This window comes from Trichophyton rubrum, assembly GCF_000151425.1.
Source record: "Trichophyton rubrum CBS 118892 genomic scaffold supercont2.1, whole genome shotgun sequence".
NCBI lineage: Eukaryota > Fungi > Ascomycota > Eurotiomycetes > Onygenales > Arthrodermataceae > Trichophyton > Trichophyton rubrum.
The window spans coordinates 3,224,229-3,242,117 of NW_003456428.1; the positions used below are offsets into that span (position 1 = coordinate 3,224,229).

A 17,889-nucleotide genomic window follows, 5' to 3' on the forward strand; every position below is an offset into this window, starting at 1 on the left:
CAGCCTCACTATTCTTGTATCGTTGTTCTCTCGAGGTCTGGAGGTAACGAATGCAGATACCAAATACAGTCCGGATCTCTTCATCACGGAGATTGACGTAAACTTCGGGCAAACGGGCAAGTAGAGCGAGGAATTCAAGGATATGAACCGCAATGTGGGATCGGGTAATGACCTTAGACATCTTGTCAAGGATAGCGTTTAATGACTTTGTTACCGACAAGGGGATTTCGTGACAACACACGCTCAGCGCATGAATACATCCACGAGACGTACCCTCCCATGATCCAATTCCGTACATAAACGAGCGAACGAGCTCGTCCTGCTCGCCCTTTGCAAAGTGCGCATGGAAGCTGATAAGCATTGTCAGAGCTTCCAGTAGGCAGATAGCAATATCCTTCTTTTTCACTCCTGTCCATCCAAGTGGTTCAGGGAAGCTCTCATTTTTAATCTGCTCGCACAAAACACTTCGAAGCAGCGTAATTTGGGGAATCGCTGCACGGAAAAAGTCCCGATTAGCAAGTTGAGCACTGACGTGAGCAGAAACATAGCTGTAGATATCCCAGTCTTTCTCGCGCTGGAGAAGAGCAATAATGGCCTCAGCCCAGAGGTTAACTTTCAATACGATGGTGGCATTATGTTTATCATTGTTGTTTGGCTCGTCACTTTTTTGCTCTTGGTCCTTTTGCTCTTGGCCTTTTTGCTCTTCGCCTTTTTGCTCTTCACCCTTTTGTTCTCCTTCCTTGCCTTGTGCTTTAAATGCGTAAACATTGCTTCCTAGCTTGAGAACCGTCATGTCAGGTAGCTTGCTCTGGTCATCAAATGCCCATATTGGCGCAACCCATCGCGATGGACGTCGAGAGATAACACGATGGCTATGGCCTCCTATCGGAGTTACGGAATGGTCTTTGAGAGATGATCTGCTATTAGGAGTGGATGATGTATCGTTATCTTTTGAGCGCTCTGTAGATGACTCTTCACTTGCGGTCGATTTAGTTGATTCAGCAGTGCGCAGCATGCTCGCAGTCAAGTGGCCATTGTCTATGAAAGATGCAATGTGCACAACGCCGGAGGTATCGCATCGAAGCCGGAAAAGTAGTCGGAGGGCTGAGAGACGGGAATCAGAAGGCCGGCTCGTCGACAACGCAATGTCTATTAATTTCTGGTATACTTTCAGGACGACTTGAGATTTGGTCTCCAGCCCTTTTAGGAAGATGCGGATGAGTCCCCAAGTCGTCGCGTCACTAAGAGACGGTGCAAGCGTGTCCGAGGCCAAAACATAGTGCGGAACCGGCTTGGTCCCGGAAGGGGACATGTCGTCTGTATTTTCATCCGCATTCATGGGCTGGCTTAGGGTATCGACAATGAGGTTGAGTGTATCTTCGTCTGAGCTGGCAGTCCCGTCCACCAGAAAAGCTACCAATTCCTGAAGAAACAGGTACGAATCTTCTTCGGTAAAATCCTTGGTAAGGGCACTTACAAGACCCTCCTTGAGATATAATCCCGGAGCATTTTCACTGAAATATGCATCTCTGAAAGTTGCCAAAGCAAGTATGCGAGTTTCGGGGGCCTTTTCCCGGTCCAAAATGTAATCTTGCACCAATTTCCAGGAGTAAGTGATCCAACCATCTGAAGCAGATGGATGGCACAGTCTTTCGGTTCCCAATAGACGTATAGCCAGTTCTGCCTGAGAATGGGTAAGGTGCTTATGGGTGTCAGCCAACAAACGCCATGCTTCGAGCTTTTGAGACTTGCTCAAATTCGGCCAAAGGGCTTCCAGAGAAGCTGAAATGCGGGTAAGATTGGCGATTATGTTGGAGCGTATGTCATCTGCCAAGGAGGCTTTAGAGGGAGGGGTAGATGCCGCTGGGAGGGGGGCGGGAGAGAAGTTTGAAGTGGGAGAGGTAGGGGCGGTGATATTGTCGATGGCTCGATCTGAGCAAGCCAGCATGACATTAACAAACTCTGACCAGTCATGTTGGAGGGCGACCTGTGAAAATTCACCCTGTAACGCGTTAAGACAGACTTCTAGGATGTCTGTATCAATACGGCCGTCCTTTCGAAGCGAAGCTTGGTGCAGAGAGGCGATGAGGGGCTCAAAGTCAATCGTAGGCATCCCATCTTGACCATATGCAACCAGTAAATCACGGAAAATGTCAACAGCACCGCGTGTGACGTTCAGGTTCCTGTCAGGCCGTTCGGTAGTCTCCATTAGAAACGTGTGAAGATTCTGTATCATATCTGACTGTTTGCTAGACTTGGCAAGACTTCGGACGGCTCTTGATGTTGGGCCTGCTAACGACTTGACCGAAGCGTGAATGCTGCACAAGACTTCGAGTAAAGGAATGAAGCTTTCATCAGGGACACCACAAGTGGCGATGATGGCATCGAAGACAACTAGGGAATTTTTAATATCCACGGCAGCACTTGTCTTTCTGCAAACAGTGAATATCTGGTCGAGAACGAGTTCGATGACCTCCGGCCCAGGGGGGTGGCGTTGTAGAGTAACGACATCGACAATATGTTGAAACAATTCGCCCAAGATAGCCTCATCGAGAGTAGCACCGCTGGGTCTCTGTCCTCTGGACCGCTTAATCTTCGATCGTATAGCAGCGGTTTGTTCGTAAAGTGGTACAATCCATGCAGCAATTATTTGTAGAATGGGCTCATCGGTGAAATCAAACTTCCTCCCGTAATCTGAGAGGGAGATAAGCGCCTTCACTCGACGAGCAATGACATCCGGATGTGAGGGCTGAGAGATAGAGCGAAAGAGGGACTTGCGGCCGGCTAGTGACAGATCCTGGCGGGCAGAGACATTTTCCAGCAGAATGCCGCCTGAGGTACGTGCTTCCGATGAACTTGGGTGATCGATGAGATAGGCAGCCTGCTCCCAGAGGGTGACAACCTGGTCACCACTGAACCCGTGTAGATAGCGCACCGCCTTCTCGGCCTCGTCAGCAGCACTCTGGAGAGGCTGGTCCGCCGCTAGATTATGAAGGATCGTATCGAAACTCGGCGTGTTCGATGCATCGGACGCACCCGCAGCCACGCTGCCTCGATGAAGGGCCTCGAATCCGAACGTCACTCGGCTGCCACGTCTGCCTTCCATGTCGGGTGACAACGCGCCTCCCGCGTTCTGCGCATGTAAAACCGGTGACTGCGACTTGGGACGGCCTACCGCGAGGGTCTTGAAGACGTCGGCGAAGGATGAGGTAGACGGTTTGTTTTGTGGCGCTTGGGGGACATCGTCGGAAGACATCCGCCCTGACGGGCGAATGAGTCAAGGTCCTGATGGCCAGGACAGTGACAGGATAGCTTGTTCACTGCTAGGCTTAGTCGTAGGCTTAGTCGTAGAGCGTCGCTTGTATCCCTTTCTCTCCTTCTATCCTGTCTCTTGTTGGTATTGATATTGTGAATTTTTGGGTTTGTCCAGCTTGTTAGCTAAGGATAAAAGGCCAGGTTTCCTATATCCACGCCAACATTGTAAGGTCTTTGGACATTAGGCTGTTATATATTTATATCGGACAGGGGAGCAGGATCAATCTGCAGCCGGCGATGATGTCTTCTAGCACTGTGACCTGGTCAGCAGCTTATTAACAAGACAGTGGTCATGCCTATCAAAATGGCGTTTTGAACTACCAAAGTCCACGCCAAGCGCGCTACTTGATAGCAAGACAAAGATAGCCAGCCCAAAGGAAGGGAATTGCGGGGTGGTTTAGTTTTGCTCACCTATTCAAACAAGCAGCTTTATAGGAGCTATCAAAGCAGCAAAACAGTCACCGTTAAGCTAAGAATAGAGGAAACAGGCAAAAAAAATATCAGGTCATAAGCAGAGAAAAAAGCAACGAAGTCGACGAAAGAAAAGAAAAAGAGTTGAAACTTTCGACGGCCTCTTTTTTTTTCGTGGCGAATCCGGGGGAGGACGGATATTTATTATTCCGGGCCGTCTGATTAATGAATGACTAATCAAGTGACTAATATATGACATAAGCATCCCCTCTTGATGTTTTTTGTTTTGATCGAAAAGAAAGACGAAGAAAGAAGGATATCAAGATCTACGTCCCAGCTTTGAACCACACGTTCTTTCTCTCCAGTCTACAGCAACATAGCAAGGGGCGTCAGGTTGTCTGGTCAGCTGGAAAGTACTCGCACTCATCTGCCTCAGACGAGAGTACCCTGTCGCTTTTCCCTTGTTCCGTTATCTTTTATAGATCAGATCTACCCCCGCCATGGCTAGCAATCTAGCTCCAATTGCGCAGCTTCTGGAGGCCAGTTTGGATCCTCGACAGCACAAACAGGGTAGGTTAGCTCCTTGATCAGCCCTGTATATTACGAGGATGAAGAAGCTGATGTGTGGTTACATTCTCTAGCCGAGGCTGCCTTGAAGCAAGAGGAAGCTAAGCCTGGGTTTTCTCTCCAACTTCTGCATATCACAGCATCCGAGACCTTTGCATACAACACCCGTCTTGCCAGTGCACTTTGCTTCAAGAACTTTATAAAGAGGAATTGGACCGACGAAGAGGGCCAGTACAAGCTACCGGAGAACGATGTCGTCACCATCAAGCAGGAGCTGATAAGCTTGATGATATCTGTGCCCACAGGCATACAATCTCAGCTAGGAGAAGCAGTCAGTGTCATTGCAGACAGTGACTTCTGGGAGAGATGGGACACACTGGTCGATGTTTGTCTTCCCTTCCTATACGATATACATATGGAAGCGTTGATAGCTAATTTAACCTTTCGCCTCAGGACCTTGTATCTCGACTGTCACCGGAGAATATCAAGACCAACATCGGTGTCTTGCAAGTAGCCCATTCCATCTTCAAGAGATGGCGGCCCCTGTTCCGCTCTGATGACCTCTATAGAGAGATCAACCATGTCCTTGGGAAATTCGGACTACCATACTTGGCTTTATTCGAGGTAAGAGTTGCTTTAAAACTTTAAACTGTCATTGCCGTTGCACTAATACATCGTAGTCTCTTGATGCATACATTGAGAAGAATAAGGACAACAAGGAGAACCTCACCCTCGGGTTTACCCAGCTCAACCTCATGATCAAGCTGTTCTATGACCTTTCATCCCATGACTTGCCTCCCATGTTCGAAGAGAATCTAGGAGCAATTGCGACACTGTTCCTAAAATACTTGATGTACGACAACAAGCTATTACACACAGATGATGATTCGGAGTCTGGTGTACTGGAATTTGTCAAAGCAGGAACCTTTGAAGCTCTCACCCTCTATGTTCAAAAGTACCTTGATGTTTTCGGCTCGCTTGTTGAACAGTTCATTGGCAGCTCATGGAATCTGCTTACCACAATTGGCCAGGAGACAAAGTATGATATCTTGGTTAGCAAAGCGCTGCAGTTTTTGACATCTATTGCAAAGATTTCGGAGCACGCAGCGGCATTCCAGAACGAAGGAACCCTAGGTCAGGTCACCGAGAAGGTCATCTTACCTAACATCACGCTTCGAGAGTCTGATGTGGAAATGTTTGAGGATGAACCCATCGAATTTATCCGAAGAGATCTTGAGGGCTCTGACAGTGATACAAGACGACGAGCTGCCACCGATTTCCTCCGACAGCTTCTCCAGAATTTCGAGGATTTAGTCACCACAGTGGTACTAAGATACGTCGAGCACTACTTGGCTGATTATGCCAAGTCTCCATCTGACAATTGGAAGTCTAAAGATACCGCAGTTTACCTGTATTCCTCCATTGCCGCTAAAGGCGTTGCAACCGCAAGTCACGGCGTCACCACTATCAACTCCCATGTCAACATCACCGAGTTTTTCCAAAAGAATATCGCTTCCGATCTAGTTGCCGAGACTGGTGTGCAGCCAATCTTGAAGGTGGATGCCATCAAGTACCTCTACTCATTTAGAAGCATCATCACCAAGGATCAGTGGCGGGAGATTATGCCTCTATTAGTGAAGCATCTCGCATCCTCAGACTACGTGGTATACACCTATGCCGCAATTGCTGTTGAGAGAGTCTTCGTCCTTACCGATGCTTCTGGTGCTCAAATCGTGCCAGCAAGTGATATTACTCCCTTGGCCGGACAGCTTCTAGAGCATCTCTTCCAGCTAGTTCAGAAAGAGTCATCCGCGCCTAAAGTTCAGGAGAATGAGTTTATCATGAAGTGCATCATGCGAGTTCTTGTGGTAATCAAGGATGCTGCTGTTCCCCAGACAGAGTCCATTCTCAATCATCTCATCCGGATTACTGAGATTATTAGTTCCAACCCAAGCAACCCACGTTTTTACTACTACCACTTTGAGGCTCTGGGCGCGCTCATAAGGTATGATATAATGCATCATAATTAATTAATTGCGCGGTAAATTGCTCACCTCTTTGTTAGATTTACTGGGCCTTCCCAACCAGATAAGCTTGGTCAGGCCTTGTATACTCCGTTCTTTACTCTCTTGAGGAATGATGTGTCAGGAAAGTTACCCCGATTTTTTATCCATATGCTTCTGATAATAACATCCTGCAGAATTTATGCCATATATATTCCAGCTGCTTGCTGCGTTACTTGAAGTAGACCCCACTGGCTCATTTCCAGACTACTTCAAGGATATGATTGCCCCCATTCTTGCACCCGTTATGTGGGAACAGAAAGGAAATGTTCCTGCACTAGTTCGCCTGCTGCAAGCTATCGTTCGACGTGGGGCGGATATATTGAGCAAAAACAACCAAATTGAGCCCATATTAGGGATCTTCCAAAAGCTGGTTTCATCCAAAATTAACGAAAGCTATGGCTTTGATCTTTTGGAAACTGTGATTTCGACATTCCCCTCGTAAGTTCCGTCCATAAACTACCCTTGAAACCCTGTTTCAACATCCGACTTACATATCATTTTAGGGCTATGCTACAAAGCTACTTCCCTACAATCCTTCAGATCATCCTTACCCGACTTCAGAACTCGAAGACTGAAAATTTCTCACTCCGTTTTGTTCGATTCTACCACTTCCTCTCAGCTCACCTAGAGAATGGGTACGGAGCAGATTTCTTCATTCAATGCACCGAAAATATTCAAAACGGGTTTGATTCTCCCTACCTTTCATCATTAGTGACTACGTAAATTCCTAACATTTCTCCAGTGTCTTCACCCCCATTTACCTTAGCATAATCCTTCCGGAATCGAGGAAGCTTGCTCGCCCTCTTGATCGCAAAATTGCAATTATTTCATTTGCCAAAACTCTTGCACACTCTGAAGCTTTCGCCTCTCGGTACAAGAAGGGATGGGGTTTCACATGCGAGGCCCTACTATATCTTCTCGACCAACCGATCCTGCCTACCACTGGCGACGACATTGTAACCGAGCATGATGTTGAAGACATGGCATTTGGAGTTGGATTCACCCAGCTAACAACCATTAAGATGCCACCTAGAGACCCTTGGCCAGAGACTGGCCCGCAAGTCGGCCAGTGGGTTGCTACTTACCTGAAGGAGCAGAACAGCAAGAATAATGGAAAGATTCAGAACTTCGCTCAAGAGAGGTTAGATCCTCAGATCTTACCAGGTTTGGCCAAACTTCTCGCATAGATTAGGGATCTTTCATGATTTGAATTTTAGACGGCCAATTTCTTGCCTGAGATACCAGAGTTTGATTTCAAAATAAGGATGAATGTTTATTCCCTTATATGTTCACAGATGATGATACTGATGACGGTGACGACGATGTAGAAGAATCCAGGTAGTTCAAAAGACAAAATCATATCCAGACCGAGCCCAAGTCAATAACACATCTAATTCCCAAGATATATAACAACTAGTTGAACACTCGCTATGAACCCAAATTATTTCTCTTCGCTACCCTTTCCATTGACTTTACCTGCTTCCTCAACTTCCTCTATACTATCTGCTTCGCCCTCACAAATCTCTCCCTTCCCCTCCAATCCAGCTTCCGCCCTTTTCTTTCTCTTCTCCTCCTCCAAAGCCCGATATTTCCTCTTACTTTTCTTCATCTTACTCGCCTTCCTCTTCTTCTTCACGTTATTCAAAATAGCTGCTCGACTCTGTTCTCCTTTCTCAAGCAATTCTATCTTCTCAGCCAGTATCCTTTTCGCAATTTTCCGGTTCTGTGATTGGGAACGTGTTGCTTGACATTTCACAACCGTGTTTGTTGGTATGTGAATAAGTTGTACGGCCGAACTTGTTTTGTTCTGGGACATAGTAAGTAAATATTTTTACCATATATTTCAGTTATTGATTGTATATCTTTTATTACAGAGCCGTCTTGCTAATCATATATGCACCTGATCATCCCAATCGGTGAAACATCTAGTTTGTGAAGGACAACTAACGATCGTGGAGTGAGTGATTTACTGACAATTTTTTGGCCTCCTGGGCCTGATCCTTTGAGATAGGTTCCAGTTATTTCAGAGTCGTCTATTGTTGGGCGTGGAGGCATCTGCTTCGCTAATGATAGGGGCGAGGCCTGAAAGAAACGCACATGGCCAGGATATTGGATTAATCGCCATTGAGCCGTTCGTTTGGATATATGTCGAAATGGAGTTTGTGGGTATATTTTGAACATGATGCTGGCTATCAACCGCGGTGATGGATAGATGTTGTTTGATAGTTATGGTTTAATTCCACCGAGTCTGAGGCGGTAGTTAGTCGTTCCCAGCAAGACCAAAATATTAAACTTTGAAATTGTGACTACGCATAATTATTATTGGTTAATTAGGCTCCACGTTCCTCCAGCAAACCAATAAATCACTTGACTGCATTTAGCTTTCCTATTAACGACTCTTTATTGGCTAATTTTATGCCTACATAGACGTGACTGATAAATTGAACAGAGACGGATGCTTACGTCATCAACCCCTTTCTATACTCGTTCATAGAGCAGAGAAACATTTATATAGTACAGAGTAGTCACAAATTTTTGGTATAGCTACATCCTGGCAGGTAAAATGGAGCACATAGTCGGCTTACGCAGTTTGATCTTCTAGATAGTGCTAAGTTATCTAGATGAAGAGAAAACATAAGCTCTAACATAGTGGTATTGGTTTGATATAATGTATTCAGGACGACTATCAATTTCTTGGGGCGTTGTAAGATATGTTGTATAGTGTCAAGGGAGTCAAAACAGTATGGCAGGCAGCGCCACGCCGCGGGTGATATGTTGTTTGTTGTTGTTGTTGGCTTCGACTTGGAGGTTAATCGAAGTGATAAGCTAGATTTGCTGACTCAGCAAGGATCTTGCCGCAACTTTTTTTACCTCCAAAAGTTCTCGCGACAACAACAATCACAGCAAATGCGCAATTTAAGCAATCAAGTCCTTCATTTCTATTCTATGCGACGGAGTTATTCGTTTCATTGGACCAAACAGATATCACGAACCAAAAAGCTGTCCCAAGAACGCGGCGCTTGTCAAGCCAACCAAGTCCACCATGTCACAAGGAACGGCATCTCCAGGGGTTTTCATGTCTTTCTTCCGGTGGCTCCGACTGAAGAATTACCAGTATGAAGTGACATTCTCACTATACATGTTGACCCCTATAGAGAAAGTAGTTTTCAGTAAGTACAGTCTGACCATGGTATACCTTAATCATCTTTCGGTACCTCCCTCCTTGGGTTGTCAGACGGCTAACAATCCACTGTCTAGATACCATCCTTATCCTTTTCATTTCCATGCTCATCACTGCCGCCTACATATACCTGCCTGACCATGTCCTTTCTCTATACCGACATATCAACTATTATTGGGCTGGGCAGCCCGTCGCTGACCAGATTGCGCTACACGCTGCTAACATGAAACTCTCTACCGCTACCGCAACTGCCGCCGCCACAACAGCTGAAGCATTGAAGGAATTATGAGTGATACTGGATTTAGCGACTTATATGAGCCCATGGATTACTTCTACTTGTTTACGTTATACCTTTTAATTGCACTTACGTGTGCCTAATTCTCCTTTCTGGACTCTCTTTCCAAGTTATGTTCTTTTTGACGGCGTTGAGCTTCTCGACAGCAGCCGTTTGTTGTGAGTTACTGTTAGCGGATATCCGGCGCTTTTTGGGCGAACATGTGGTATAATGCCGTGATTCTTGTATATAGTATATTATTGATTGCTGTATGGCACCCTTTTTCCAGCTCCATCCCCTAGGCTCCTGAATTTGTCCTATTCCAAATTCACAGATATAACTTGGTGGTGTTTGAGATGAGATTATGCACAACTTGTGTTTCGCGCAAGTTTTATGCCGTCGACATAAGTCGTTTGAACCCGAGCTCGAAATAGCTCCTTCACCCAGTGTAACTCCATAAAACCTTCCAAACGCCCGCAAATGTACAATAGGTGTATGATACAATGTATAAACAACACTTCCTTCTCCATACATGGATGCACACGCACCATTATTCCGTTGTCGAATTCGAGGTTGCTGCAATATTTTCAAATTCCTTTTGGATTCTCTGCTTTTCAAGCAATCGCTTTGCTCTCTGCTCATTCATCCGGGCTAGTTCCTTGTCTATCTCGCCTTTGTCTGCAGGTATTTTATGGGAGTGTGCAGTGGTCGGCCAGAAGTCGGGGACACTGAAGCGTTCTTCCAGGTTCGTGCCAAAGTAGTACATCCATCCTATGGGGAAGCCAATATAGAGACCGAACTAGAGCAAATACCCCATTAGTCTAAGATATGATAATACAGTCTACCAGAACAGCTGAATATGATCCAACATAGCACAACGGATGTGCTCTATCGCTTACCTTGAAAACCTCCAGGTTCCCGCCCTGTAGCCTGCGCAGAATGCTGCTGAACATGTTGCCGGGTTCTTAGCTGAAAATAAGCGTGGAAATGTGTAAGCCAGGAATGTTAACCTGACAATTGGTCTGAAATGCTGGTAAGATTGCGATATGCGACTATGGCAGCAGCTTTCTGCCTCTTCTCTGCTTTCCTCGACTCGTCTTTTCTCGTTCCCATATAGCCAATCAACTGCCTCCATTTTAAAATATACGCTTAGTCATAAACTTCCGGTAAATTATTATTCCTAATTACTGCTTAGTAATCACAGTCACCGAAAAAAAGGGCTTATATAATCTTAACCCGGCCGAAATAGCCGCAACCCAAACGAACGTAAGGTTTGTTGACATCCAACGAAGGAATAAGAACTCCGGGAGGGTAAATGAGGCGAAAGGTAACTCACTAGTAGTGGAACGTTGGGAGCGGCCAAAAGTCCGAGAGACACAAGGGTATCAGAGCCAGTGAGTAAATGTAGGTGTCTATAAGAGTCGAAGCTGCTGCAAGCCTAATTGCATGATTTATGCTGCTGTTGTTGTCGCATGCTCTTTCTCCGGTGCTACTCAGTACCTCCGTACTCAAGTAATAAATCTTAGTTATTTCTCCGCCATCAACAGGCACGCCGTTGTCAATCACCATGGCAGACCAAGAAAAGAAGAGGGTTGCGGCGCCAGATGCTGAAGACTTTGTCCAAAGAGTGCTCGAGAAGAACGGTGTACCGTCAGCAAACGCCTCTATTGTTGCCAAATGCCTAGTGGACGCAGACCTCCGCGGGGTTGATACCCATGGCATAAATCGCATCCCATCGTACATGGAACGCATTCGTCAGGGCGTCCTAGATCCCAAAGCATCTCCTTCTCTGACTCAGGTTACTCCCGTAGTCGCCCGTGTTGACGGACACAATGCATTCGGCTTCATATCTGCCACCATGGCCATGGACCACGCTATCGAGATGGCCAAGGAGTTCGGCATCGGCATGGTCTCAGTGCATAATTCAAACCATTTTGGCATGTCAGCTTCTTTCGTCAGACAAGCCGTTGATGCAAACATGATGAGCCTCATTTTCACCAATTCCTCGCCCGCTTTACCGGTTTGGGGAGGAAAGGAGAGGCTTATGGGCGCATCTCCAATCGCGTGTGGAGCACCATCTGGCCCCAACTCGCCTCCTTTCATCCTAGACTTAGCATTTTCTGTTGCTGCTAGGGGAAAGATATACAAGGCTCATCGTAGGGGGGAGGCTATACCTGAAGGCTGGGCTTTGGACGCAAACGGCTCTCATACTACCGATCCCGCCGCGGCTCTTCGAGGAGTCATGTTGCCTATAGGTGGTCCCAAGGGCTCTGCTCTCTCTATCATGATGGACGTCTTCTCTGGCGTGCTTTCTGGCTCTTCATTCGCTGGACATGTCACTGGCCCGTATGATCCATCAAAACCGGCTGGTGTGGGACACTTTATAATGGCCCTGAAACCTGACTTGTTTTTGAGCTTGGATGAGTTCAAGGATAGAATGGACTATCTCTATAAGCGGGTTGTTACCTGCGAGAAAATGCAGGGGGTGGACAGGATCTACTATCCTGGTCAGATTGAAATCATAACCTCGCAAGAAAGAGCGAAAGACGGCATCCCGTATGTCCAAGCAGAGATCGACGCTCTCAATAAAGAGGCAGACCTTGTAGGTACTGGTCATATCGCTATTAAAGAGTAGTTGGTGTATGACATTTGGTTCCTACGCCCAATATATATCTATCTATCTATATCTTTAAAGTATCATTCTGGCAGCGCTATCATTCCACATGGGATGTTTTGCTCTGTTGTTTCGCGGGGTGCTTGGATTGCTGTCGTATACTTTCCCAACGTTGCCAGCCACCCTCGGCCAGGTCTTCCCGGGGAAGAAGGTCCCGAATTCTAATGTATCTGACGGGTTGCAGATCCAAGGCCCACCCTAGCCAGCCGCTCTCCCGCAAGAAGCTTCCAATTCCAAACCAAGCCAATCCATAAGCGACTCCGATAGCAGCTCCAGTCATCACTTGTTGCGGAGTATGGTAGTTTAAATATATACGGCTCAGAGCAACGGCTAGAGCTCCCGCACATGCTAGTAAGGCTAGACCGACACGTTCGAGCATGCTAAGGTAACCGGACCGAATGGATGCGGAGGGAGTGTGTCGGACAAGCAGGAAAAGGGTGAAGAAAACAGCGAAATATCCCATGAATTGGGCATGAGATGAAGGCATCCCATATCCCTTTCCATTCATCTCTAACTTGAATTAGTATAGCGGTGTATTAACGTTGACCGTATGTCGGTTGGGGAGGGTGATAATACGGTTCGGTCTTTCTTGTTTAATCAATCTCTTCAATCCGAAATTTAGGACTTCGCAAGAAAGCTGGCCAGCAAGCATGAAGATGATTTCCACTTCGCGTGTAGCCCAGCATAGCGATACATAGGAGATTATTAGGGCCTGTGGGACAAGAGCAAGAAAGGCGCAGATATACGAGATAGGGTCCTCGGGGTTCTATTCTTAAGAATTAGTGTACAGCGCAAGTCTTGATGCTTTCAGGAACAGATAGTAATCCCACTTACATAGTTTACATGAGTTAGTGACAGAGATGCCACAGGGACATAATCTTTAACCATCCTTAGGCCAAGATATTCCTTGAGTGACCATAGAGATAGGCGGAGGAGACAACAGGCTTTAACAACCAGACAGAAACAATATGCTAAATAACAAGTTAATGACCTAGATATTTCATAGTGAAGGAATAAAGTGTGTCCTCAGCTACCTGGACAGCAGACAGATAGATCACTGGCTTCTTCACCTGGAATTCACTCCTGGTACAAGTTGTATTGTATGCAGGACAGGCAAGTAAAGCAGGCGGAGTGAAAGTCACTAGTTAAGAGGATGCCGCGGCTTGACTAACAAAGTTCAGGGTTTTCTTTTTTGGCTTCTGCTTATCGATAAGCACAGGACAAGGCGGTCCTCGGTGAGCCAAATAGTTTAGCAGTCATCCAGCAACCCAAGAGTATCAGACAGTCGAGCAAGATACTCAGAAACAGCAGTGAAGAAGTGCCATTTGGTTCAATCACTCCCTTCCCGTCTCGCAGCAGATACAGCAGCCGTCTCTTCGTACTATTTTTTGCAAGATTCGAGCAGAGATTTCTCTCTACAGCCCACCAGTTTCGGAGGGGCAAAAAAATTAAGGCCCAAAGTCCCTTTTGAGGCTCTTATCGGGCGTTATTCAGTACATTCCAGCTGCAGCCAGAAAGCCAGACCGGGTTACCTGTCTCGGTACTGCATCTCTTGTACTCATATTCTGACTCGTAGTTATAATATAACTACACGAACGTCAAGTTTATCAACCCGGGCCGATGGACGAGGACATCGAGGACGAGAGAAGCCAGGAGCTTCAGTCGATAGCGGCTATTTATCCCGAGATCGTCGTGGACCCTTCTACGCCATTTAAAGCATCCCTTACTATCCCAATAATACCAGTGAACCCCATAAAGGTGATATTCCGGAAGTCCAGCACCGAGGCCAGCATCGCATGCCTTCCTTCGCCTCCTCCGTCAGCTGAGCCCAGCGATGTCGAAATGGGAGAAAGTGGCTTAAAAGAAACACAAGAAGCTGAAGAGGATGTAGATAACGAAGTTTATAACCTCGCACATCTGCCTTCTCTTAACCTGGGAATCGAGCTCCCCGAAGGATATCCAGCCGAGAAACCTCCCGCATTCTCGATATCGACAGACCTGAACTGGCTTCCCATTTCGAATATCAACAAATTAATCGAAGATGGAAGGAGGCTTTGGGAAGAATTAGGGAATAATCTGGTCGTGTTCTCGTACATCGACCACCTCCAAGTTGCGGCAGAAGAAGGTCTGGGTATAGACAATGACTCAAAGGATGTGGTCATCTTTCCACAAAACTTGAAGATAAGCTTGCTCGACTTCGAAAATAAAGCTCGGAAAGAAGAGTTTGAACAAGAGACCTTTGAATGTGGAGTGTGTCTTGAACCAAAGAAGGGCAAGGTATGCCATAGGATGCAGCGTTGCCTTCATGTATTTTGTGTCCAGTGTTTACAGGACTTTTATAACTCATGTATCAGGGATGGTGATGTTGACAATGTGAAATGTCTTTCTCCTGGATGTGGGAAGGAGAAAGTTGATGATGGCCAGCCTGGTCCACGGAAAAAACATGACCTGACTCTGCGTCCTGGAGAGCTGATACAAATACCCCTTCCACTCGAGACCGTACAACGCTATGCGCGGCTCAAGAGGAAGAAGAAACTGGAGTCAGATAAGACGACTATTTATTGCCCCCGTCAGTGGTGCCAGGGTGCCGCGCGTTCAAAAAAGCATCCAAAACCGGTAGACTTGATTAACGACGAAGAATCTTCAGACGAGGAAGAAGATAATGCAGCTCCATTTGATCCGCTAGGTGCACAGGAGCAATTACCACCAATGTCGGAACGGTTGGCTGTCTGTGAAGATTGCGCTTATGCATTTTGCAGTGTTTGCAGGAAAGGCTGGCATGGGCCGACGAGCATTTGTTTCCCTCGAAGGGAGAAAGAATTATCTGCGGAGGAAAAGGCATCCGAGGATTACCTAGACATATATACCTCCAGATGCCCCACCTGTGCTGCAAGATGTCAAAAGTCTATGGGGTGCAACCATATGATATGCTTCCAGTGCAACACCCACTTCTGCTATCTGTGCTCCAGCTGGCTCTTTGCAAACAATCCGTACGCGCATTTCAACACTGAAAAGACGTCTTGCTATATGAGACTCTGGGAGCTGGAGGGTGGAGACGGAGTAGGAGCTCCTCTCCATATCGAAGACCCGGACATTGTGAATGGAGAGATTGAGATGAGTGACGATGAAGATGATACTGCGCACCCACTAGCTGTCCCACCACCAGCACCAGTACCTCCAAGAGTTGGACCCCGAAATCGCAGACTACCACCACTTGCAGAAGAAGCTGGTCCAGCAAGGCTGGGGTTGCGTGGGGGCGATGCAAATCGACGCCGTGCACAACCACGGCGAGGTGCCAATAACAACAATAACCAACATGGAGCTGAAAATAACGAACAGGTACCTCCGGAGCAGCTGCGAGGGTTGCAGCGATTTTTATATCTTGTTCAGCATGACCAGGAAGACCAATGGGACAGTGACGAAATGGACGATGATTTTTGACCTTTACTCCCATATCCTGCCAGTGACGGATACATATTTGTTTCCTCTGGCAGGTTTGAATAATTCACGGGGAAAAGAAAAAAAAAAAAAAAAAAGTCCTGCTAGCAGTTTATCCACTATCTCCTGAATCAACCTAAATCAGAAATGTTGGCCATTCTTGGTAGGGCGTCATTAAATATGAATATCCCACACCATTGAGCATACGGCCTAGGATCGACATTGAGAACACCCGTACCCTGTATTTTGAGCCTTTTGCAAATTGTCCGTATTTTGCGGGACATTTAGTGTCTTGAGAAACTCGATTATCTCCTGGTTCCAAATAATATAATTTTCAGGTGAGATCAATTTTTATGTGGTATCGTATCTGTTTTCCAGCCTAACATAAAACAACATAGCAGGGAGAAAATTGCCTTTGCTTAAACCGACATCTTCGAGCCTGCATCTAGCGAGCGGACTGTTTATTTAATTTAATGCCCTTCATGTATTCTTTTAACTTAGGTGGTTATCGCGAGTTCTGTATCATCCGCTTCTGGATTGGGCCGTGAATCTCGCCCCTTTTCCTTCCCGCTGGCTCACCCGAAGTCTCTCTCCTTCCCACGTATTCTCGCGAACTCCCGTCGACGTCTAAGGTACTGCCCTATCTGACGCTTGAACATATACCCGTTTTCTGGATCTGCTTTGTCCATGTCAATCAAGATACCCTCTAGAGGGAAGTTTTACTTGTACCGCCTCTTGGGTTAGTCAGAACCATGAAGAAGCTTTAGTTTTTCCAGACATACTTAGGCCAGCTGGTCTACCCGTGGTTGTTTGAAGTGTCTTGCGTCATCCAAATGCAAAAAATATGACGATAGTCACCCTGACGCAAGATTTAGAAAAGGGCAAGTTACACCTCCTCTTCTCCTTCGCTCCTCTCTTTTTTAATCCGCGTGATATCTCGGAAGAAAATATTGACATACCCTAAGAAAGGCCCTATAATATGCTTCAATACCTCACATTTCAACTATATTTCACATAGTCTTCAATATTTGCATCCTGGGCTTCTTCATAAACTTCCCAAAATGGAGATTGAAGGCCTGTTACAATTTGCTCGCAACGACGTTCTACTCTTTGCTGGCGGCTGCATCATACTTATAGTTATGATACTATTTAGTACCAGCACGAATCTCGAACAGTTATTTGACCGTATGCATATGTTTGAGCTTTCTAACAAGATTCGGCGGACAAAGATGGCTATCCAGTCCACGGATGAACATGAGAAAGATTGTGACTGGCTTGTTGAACGACTCTATTTGGTTAAGAGACTCCATGAATGGAGGCAACGTCAAATATTCCTTAGAGAAATAATAATCGAATACGTTACGCAAGGGAAGCTAGATAAGATTTCTAATCTGGATAACTGGGGGCCTAGAGACTGGCAACACAAGTTATTGAATGAGGCTAATGAGGCCTGGGCTCTTATAAACGAATACCATGACCTTTATCAACGCAAGCCTCAGGGCCCTAGAGTAAGGCTACGTGATAATTATATCTCCCAGGTCTATAATACTCTACTTAATAACCCGACCAAACACCTTTCTCAGAAATCTCTAGTGGAGGCATGCGAGGCGCGAGGTGGTTGCTGTGCAAGGGCATGTCAGTGCTGTATGAAACCGCGTGGCCAATACCCTAATAAAAGACTATACTACGCCCATTGCACGCTATTCTGCGGATGTTGTGTCCGTAATCGAGGATTCGTACAACATAAAGAAGAACATTACGAAGAACGGTGCCAGGATTGTGAAAGGCTCAGCGATATTTCAGATCCTTTCCCTATTGAAGGCTGTGGATGGTTCAAAGTATTGTAGGCAAGCTTAGCCTTAAAGAGGACGAGTAGTCCACCTGGTATTGGGCTCGGCTGTCCTATCCACTGCAACTATGTACATAGGCTATGCTGGGACGGCGGTGCGGCCCACATTATCCC

General features: G+C 46.4%; 9 protein-coding genes across 10 annotated transcripts; 5 read left to right on the forward strand and 4 right to left on the reverse strand.

The window, feature by feature from the left end:
• Positions 1–8: 8 nt before the first annotated feature.
• On the reverse strand, positions 9–3,860 carry TERG_11693 (uncharacterized protein; the record flags this gene model as incomplete). The annotated part of the gene is made up of 2 exons (XM_047750765.1): positions 61–3,860; positions 9–37 (listed from the first exon to the last, which is right to left on the reverse strand). Exons 1-2 carry the CDS (start codon positions 3,254–3,256, stop codon positions 9–11), a joined length of 3,225 nt encoding a protein of 1,074 aa, XP_047605365.1. The 5' UTR covers positions 3,257–3,860.
• Positions 3,861–4,226: 366 nt separating this feature from the next.
• On the forward strand, positions 4,227–6,536 carry TERG_01215 (uncharacterized protein; the record flags this gene model as incomplete). The annotated part of the gene is made up of 5 exons (XM_047747728.1): positions 4,227–4,296; positions 4,368–4,678; positions 4,747–4,917; positions 4,974–6,298; positions 6,359–6,536. 5 exons carry the CDS (start codon positions 4,227–4,229, stop codon positions 6,534–6,536), a joined length of 2,055 nt encoding a protein of 684 aa, XP_047603692.1.
• A 1,264-nt stretch (positions 6,537–7,800) lies between these two features.
• On the reverse strand, positions 7,801–8,540 carry TERG_01216 (uncharacterized protein; the record flags this gene model as incomplete). Its single annotated transcript, XM_003239186.1, has 2 exons — positions 7,801–8,166; positions 8,334–8,540. 2 exons carry the CDS (start codon positions 8,538–8,540, stop codon positions 7,801–7,803), a joined length of 573 nt encoding a protein of 190 aa, XP_003239234.1.
• Positions 8,541–9,402: 862 nt separating this feature from the next.
• Positions 9,403–9,829, forward strand: TERG_01217 (uncharacterized protein; the record flags this gene model as incomplete). Its single annotated transcript, XM_003239187.1, has 2 exons — positions 9,403–9,529; positions 9,618–9,829. The coding sequence occupies 2 exons, from the start codon at positions 9,403–9,405 to the stop codon at positions 9,827–9,829; spliced, it is 339 nt and encodes a 112-aa protein (XP_003239235.1).
• Positions 9,830–9,904: 75 nt separating this feature from the next.
• TERG_01218 (uncharacterized protein) lies at positions 9,905–10,456 on the reverse strand (the record flags this gene model as incomplete). Its single annotated transcript, XM_047747729.1, has 1 exon — positions 9,905–10,456. The coding sequence occupies one exon, from the start codon at positions 10,454–10,456 to the stop codon at positions 9,905–9,907; it is 552 nt and encodes a 183-aa protein (XP_047603693.1).
• A 925-nt stretch (positions 10,457–11,381) lies between these two features.
• On the forward strand, positions 11,382–12,449 carry TERG_01219 (uncharacterized protein; the record flags this gene model as incomplete). Its single annotated transcript, XM_003239189.1, has 1 exon — positions 11,382–12,449. One exon carries the CDS (start codon positions 11,382–11,384, stop codon positions 12,447–12,449), a length of 1,068 nt encoding a protein of 355 aa, XP_003239237.1.
• Positions 12,450–12,528: 79 nt separating this feature from the next.
• TERG_01220 (dolichyldiphosphatase) lies at positions 12,529–13,376 on the reverse strand (the record flags this gene model as incomplete). The annotated part of the gene is made up of 3 exons (XM_003239190.2): positions 12,529–12,998; positions 13,065–13,254; positions 13,323–13,376. 3 exons carry the CDS (start codon positions 13,374–13,376, stop codon positions 12,529–12,531), a joined length of 714 nt encoding a protein of 237 aa, XP_003239238.1.
• A 732-nt stretch (positions 13,377–14,108) lies between these two features.
• Positions 14,109–15,929, forward strand: TERG_01221 (uncharacterized protein; the record flags this gene model as incomplete). The annotated part of the gene is made up of 1 exon (XM_003239191.1): positions 14,109–15,929. The coding sequence occupies one exon, from the start codon at positions 14,109–14,111 to the stop codon at positions 15,927–15,929; it is 1,821 nt and encodes a 606-aa protein (XP_003239239.1).
• Positions 15,930–16,497: 568 nt separating this feature from the next.
• On the forward strand, positions 16,498–17,773 carry TERG_01222 (uncharacterized protein; the record flags this gene model as incomplete). 2 transcript variants are annotated; one of them, XM_047749257.1, is made up of 2 exons in its annotated part: positions 16,498–16,807; positions 16,892–17,773. In XM_047749257.1, the coding sequence occupies exon 2, from the start codon at positions 16,988–16,990 to the stop codon at positions 17,771–17,773; it is 786 nt and encodes a 261-aa protein (XP_047605366.1). In that variant the 5' UTR covers positions 16,498–16,807; positions 16,892–16,987. The 2 variants fall into 2 exon arrangements, with proteins under 2 accessions (XP_047605366.1, XP_003239240.1); XM_003239192.2 differs by having other exon boundaries at positions 16,498–17,773.
• Positions 17,774–17,889: the final 116 nt, after the last annotated feature.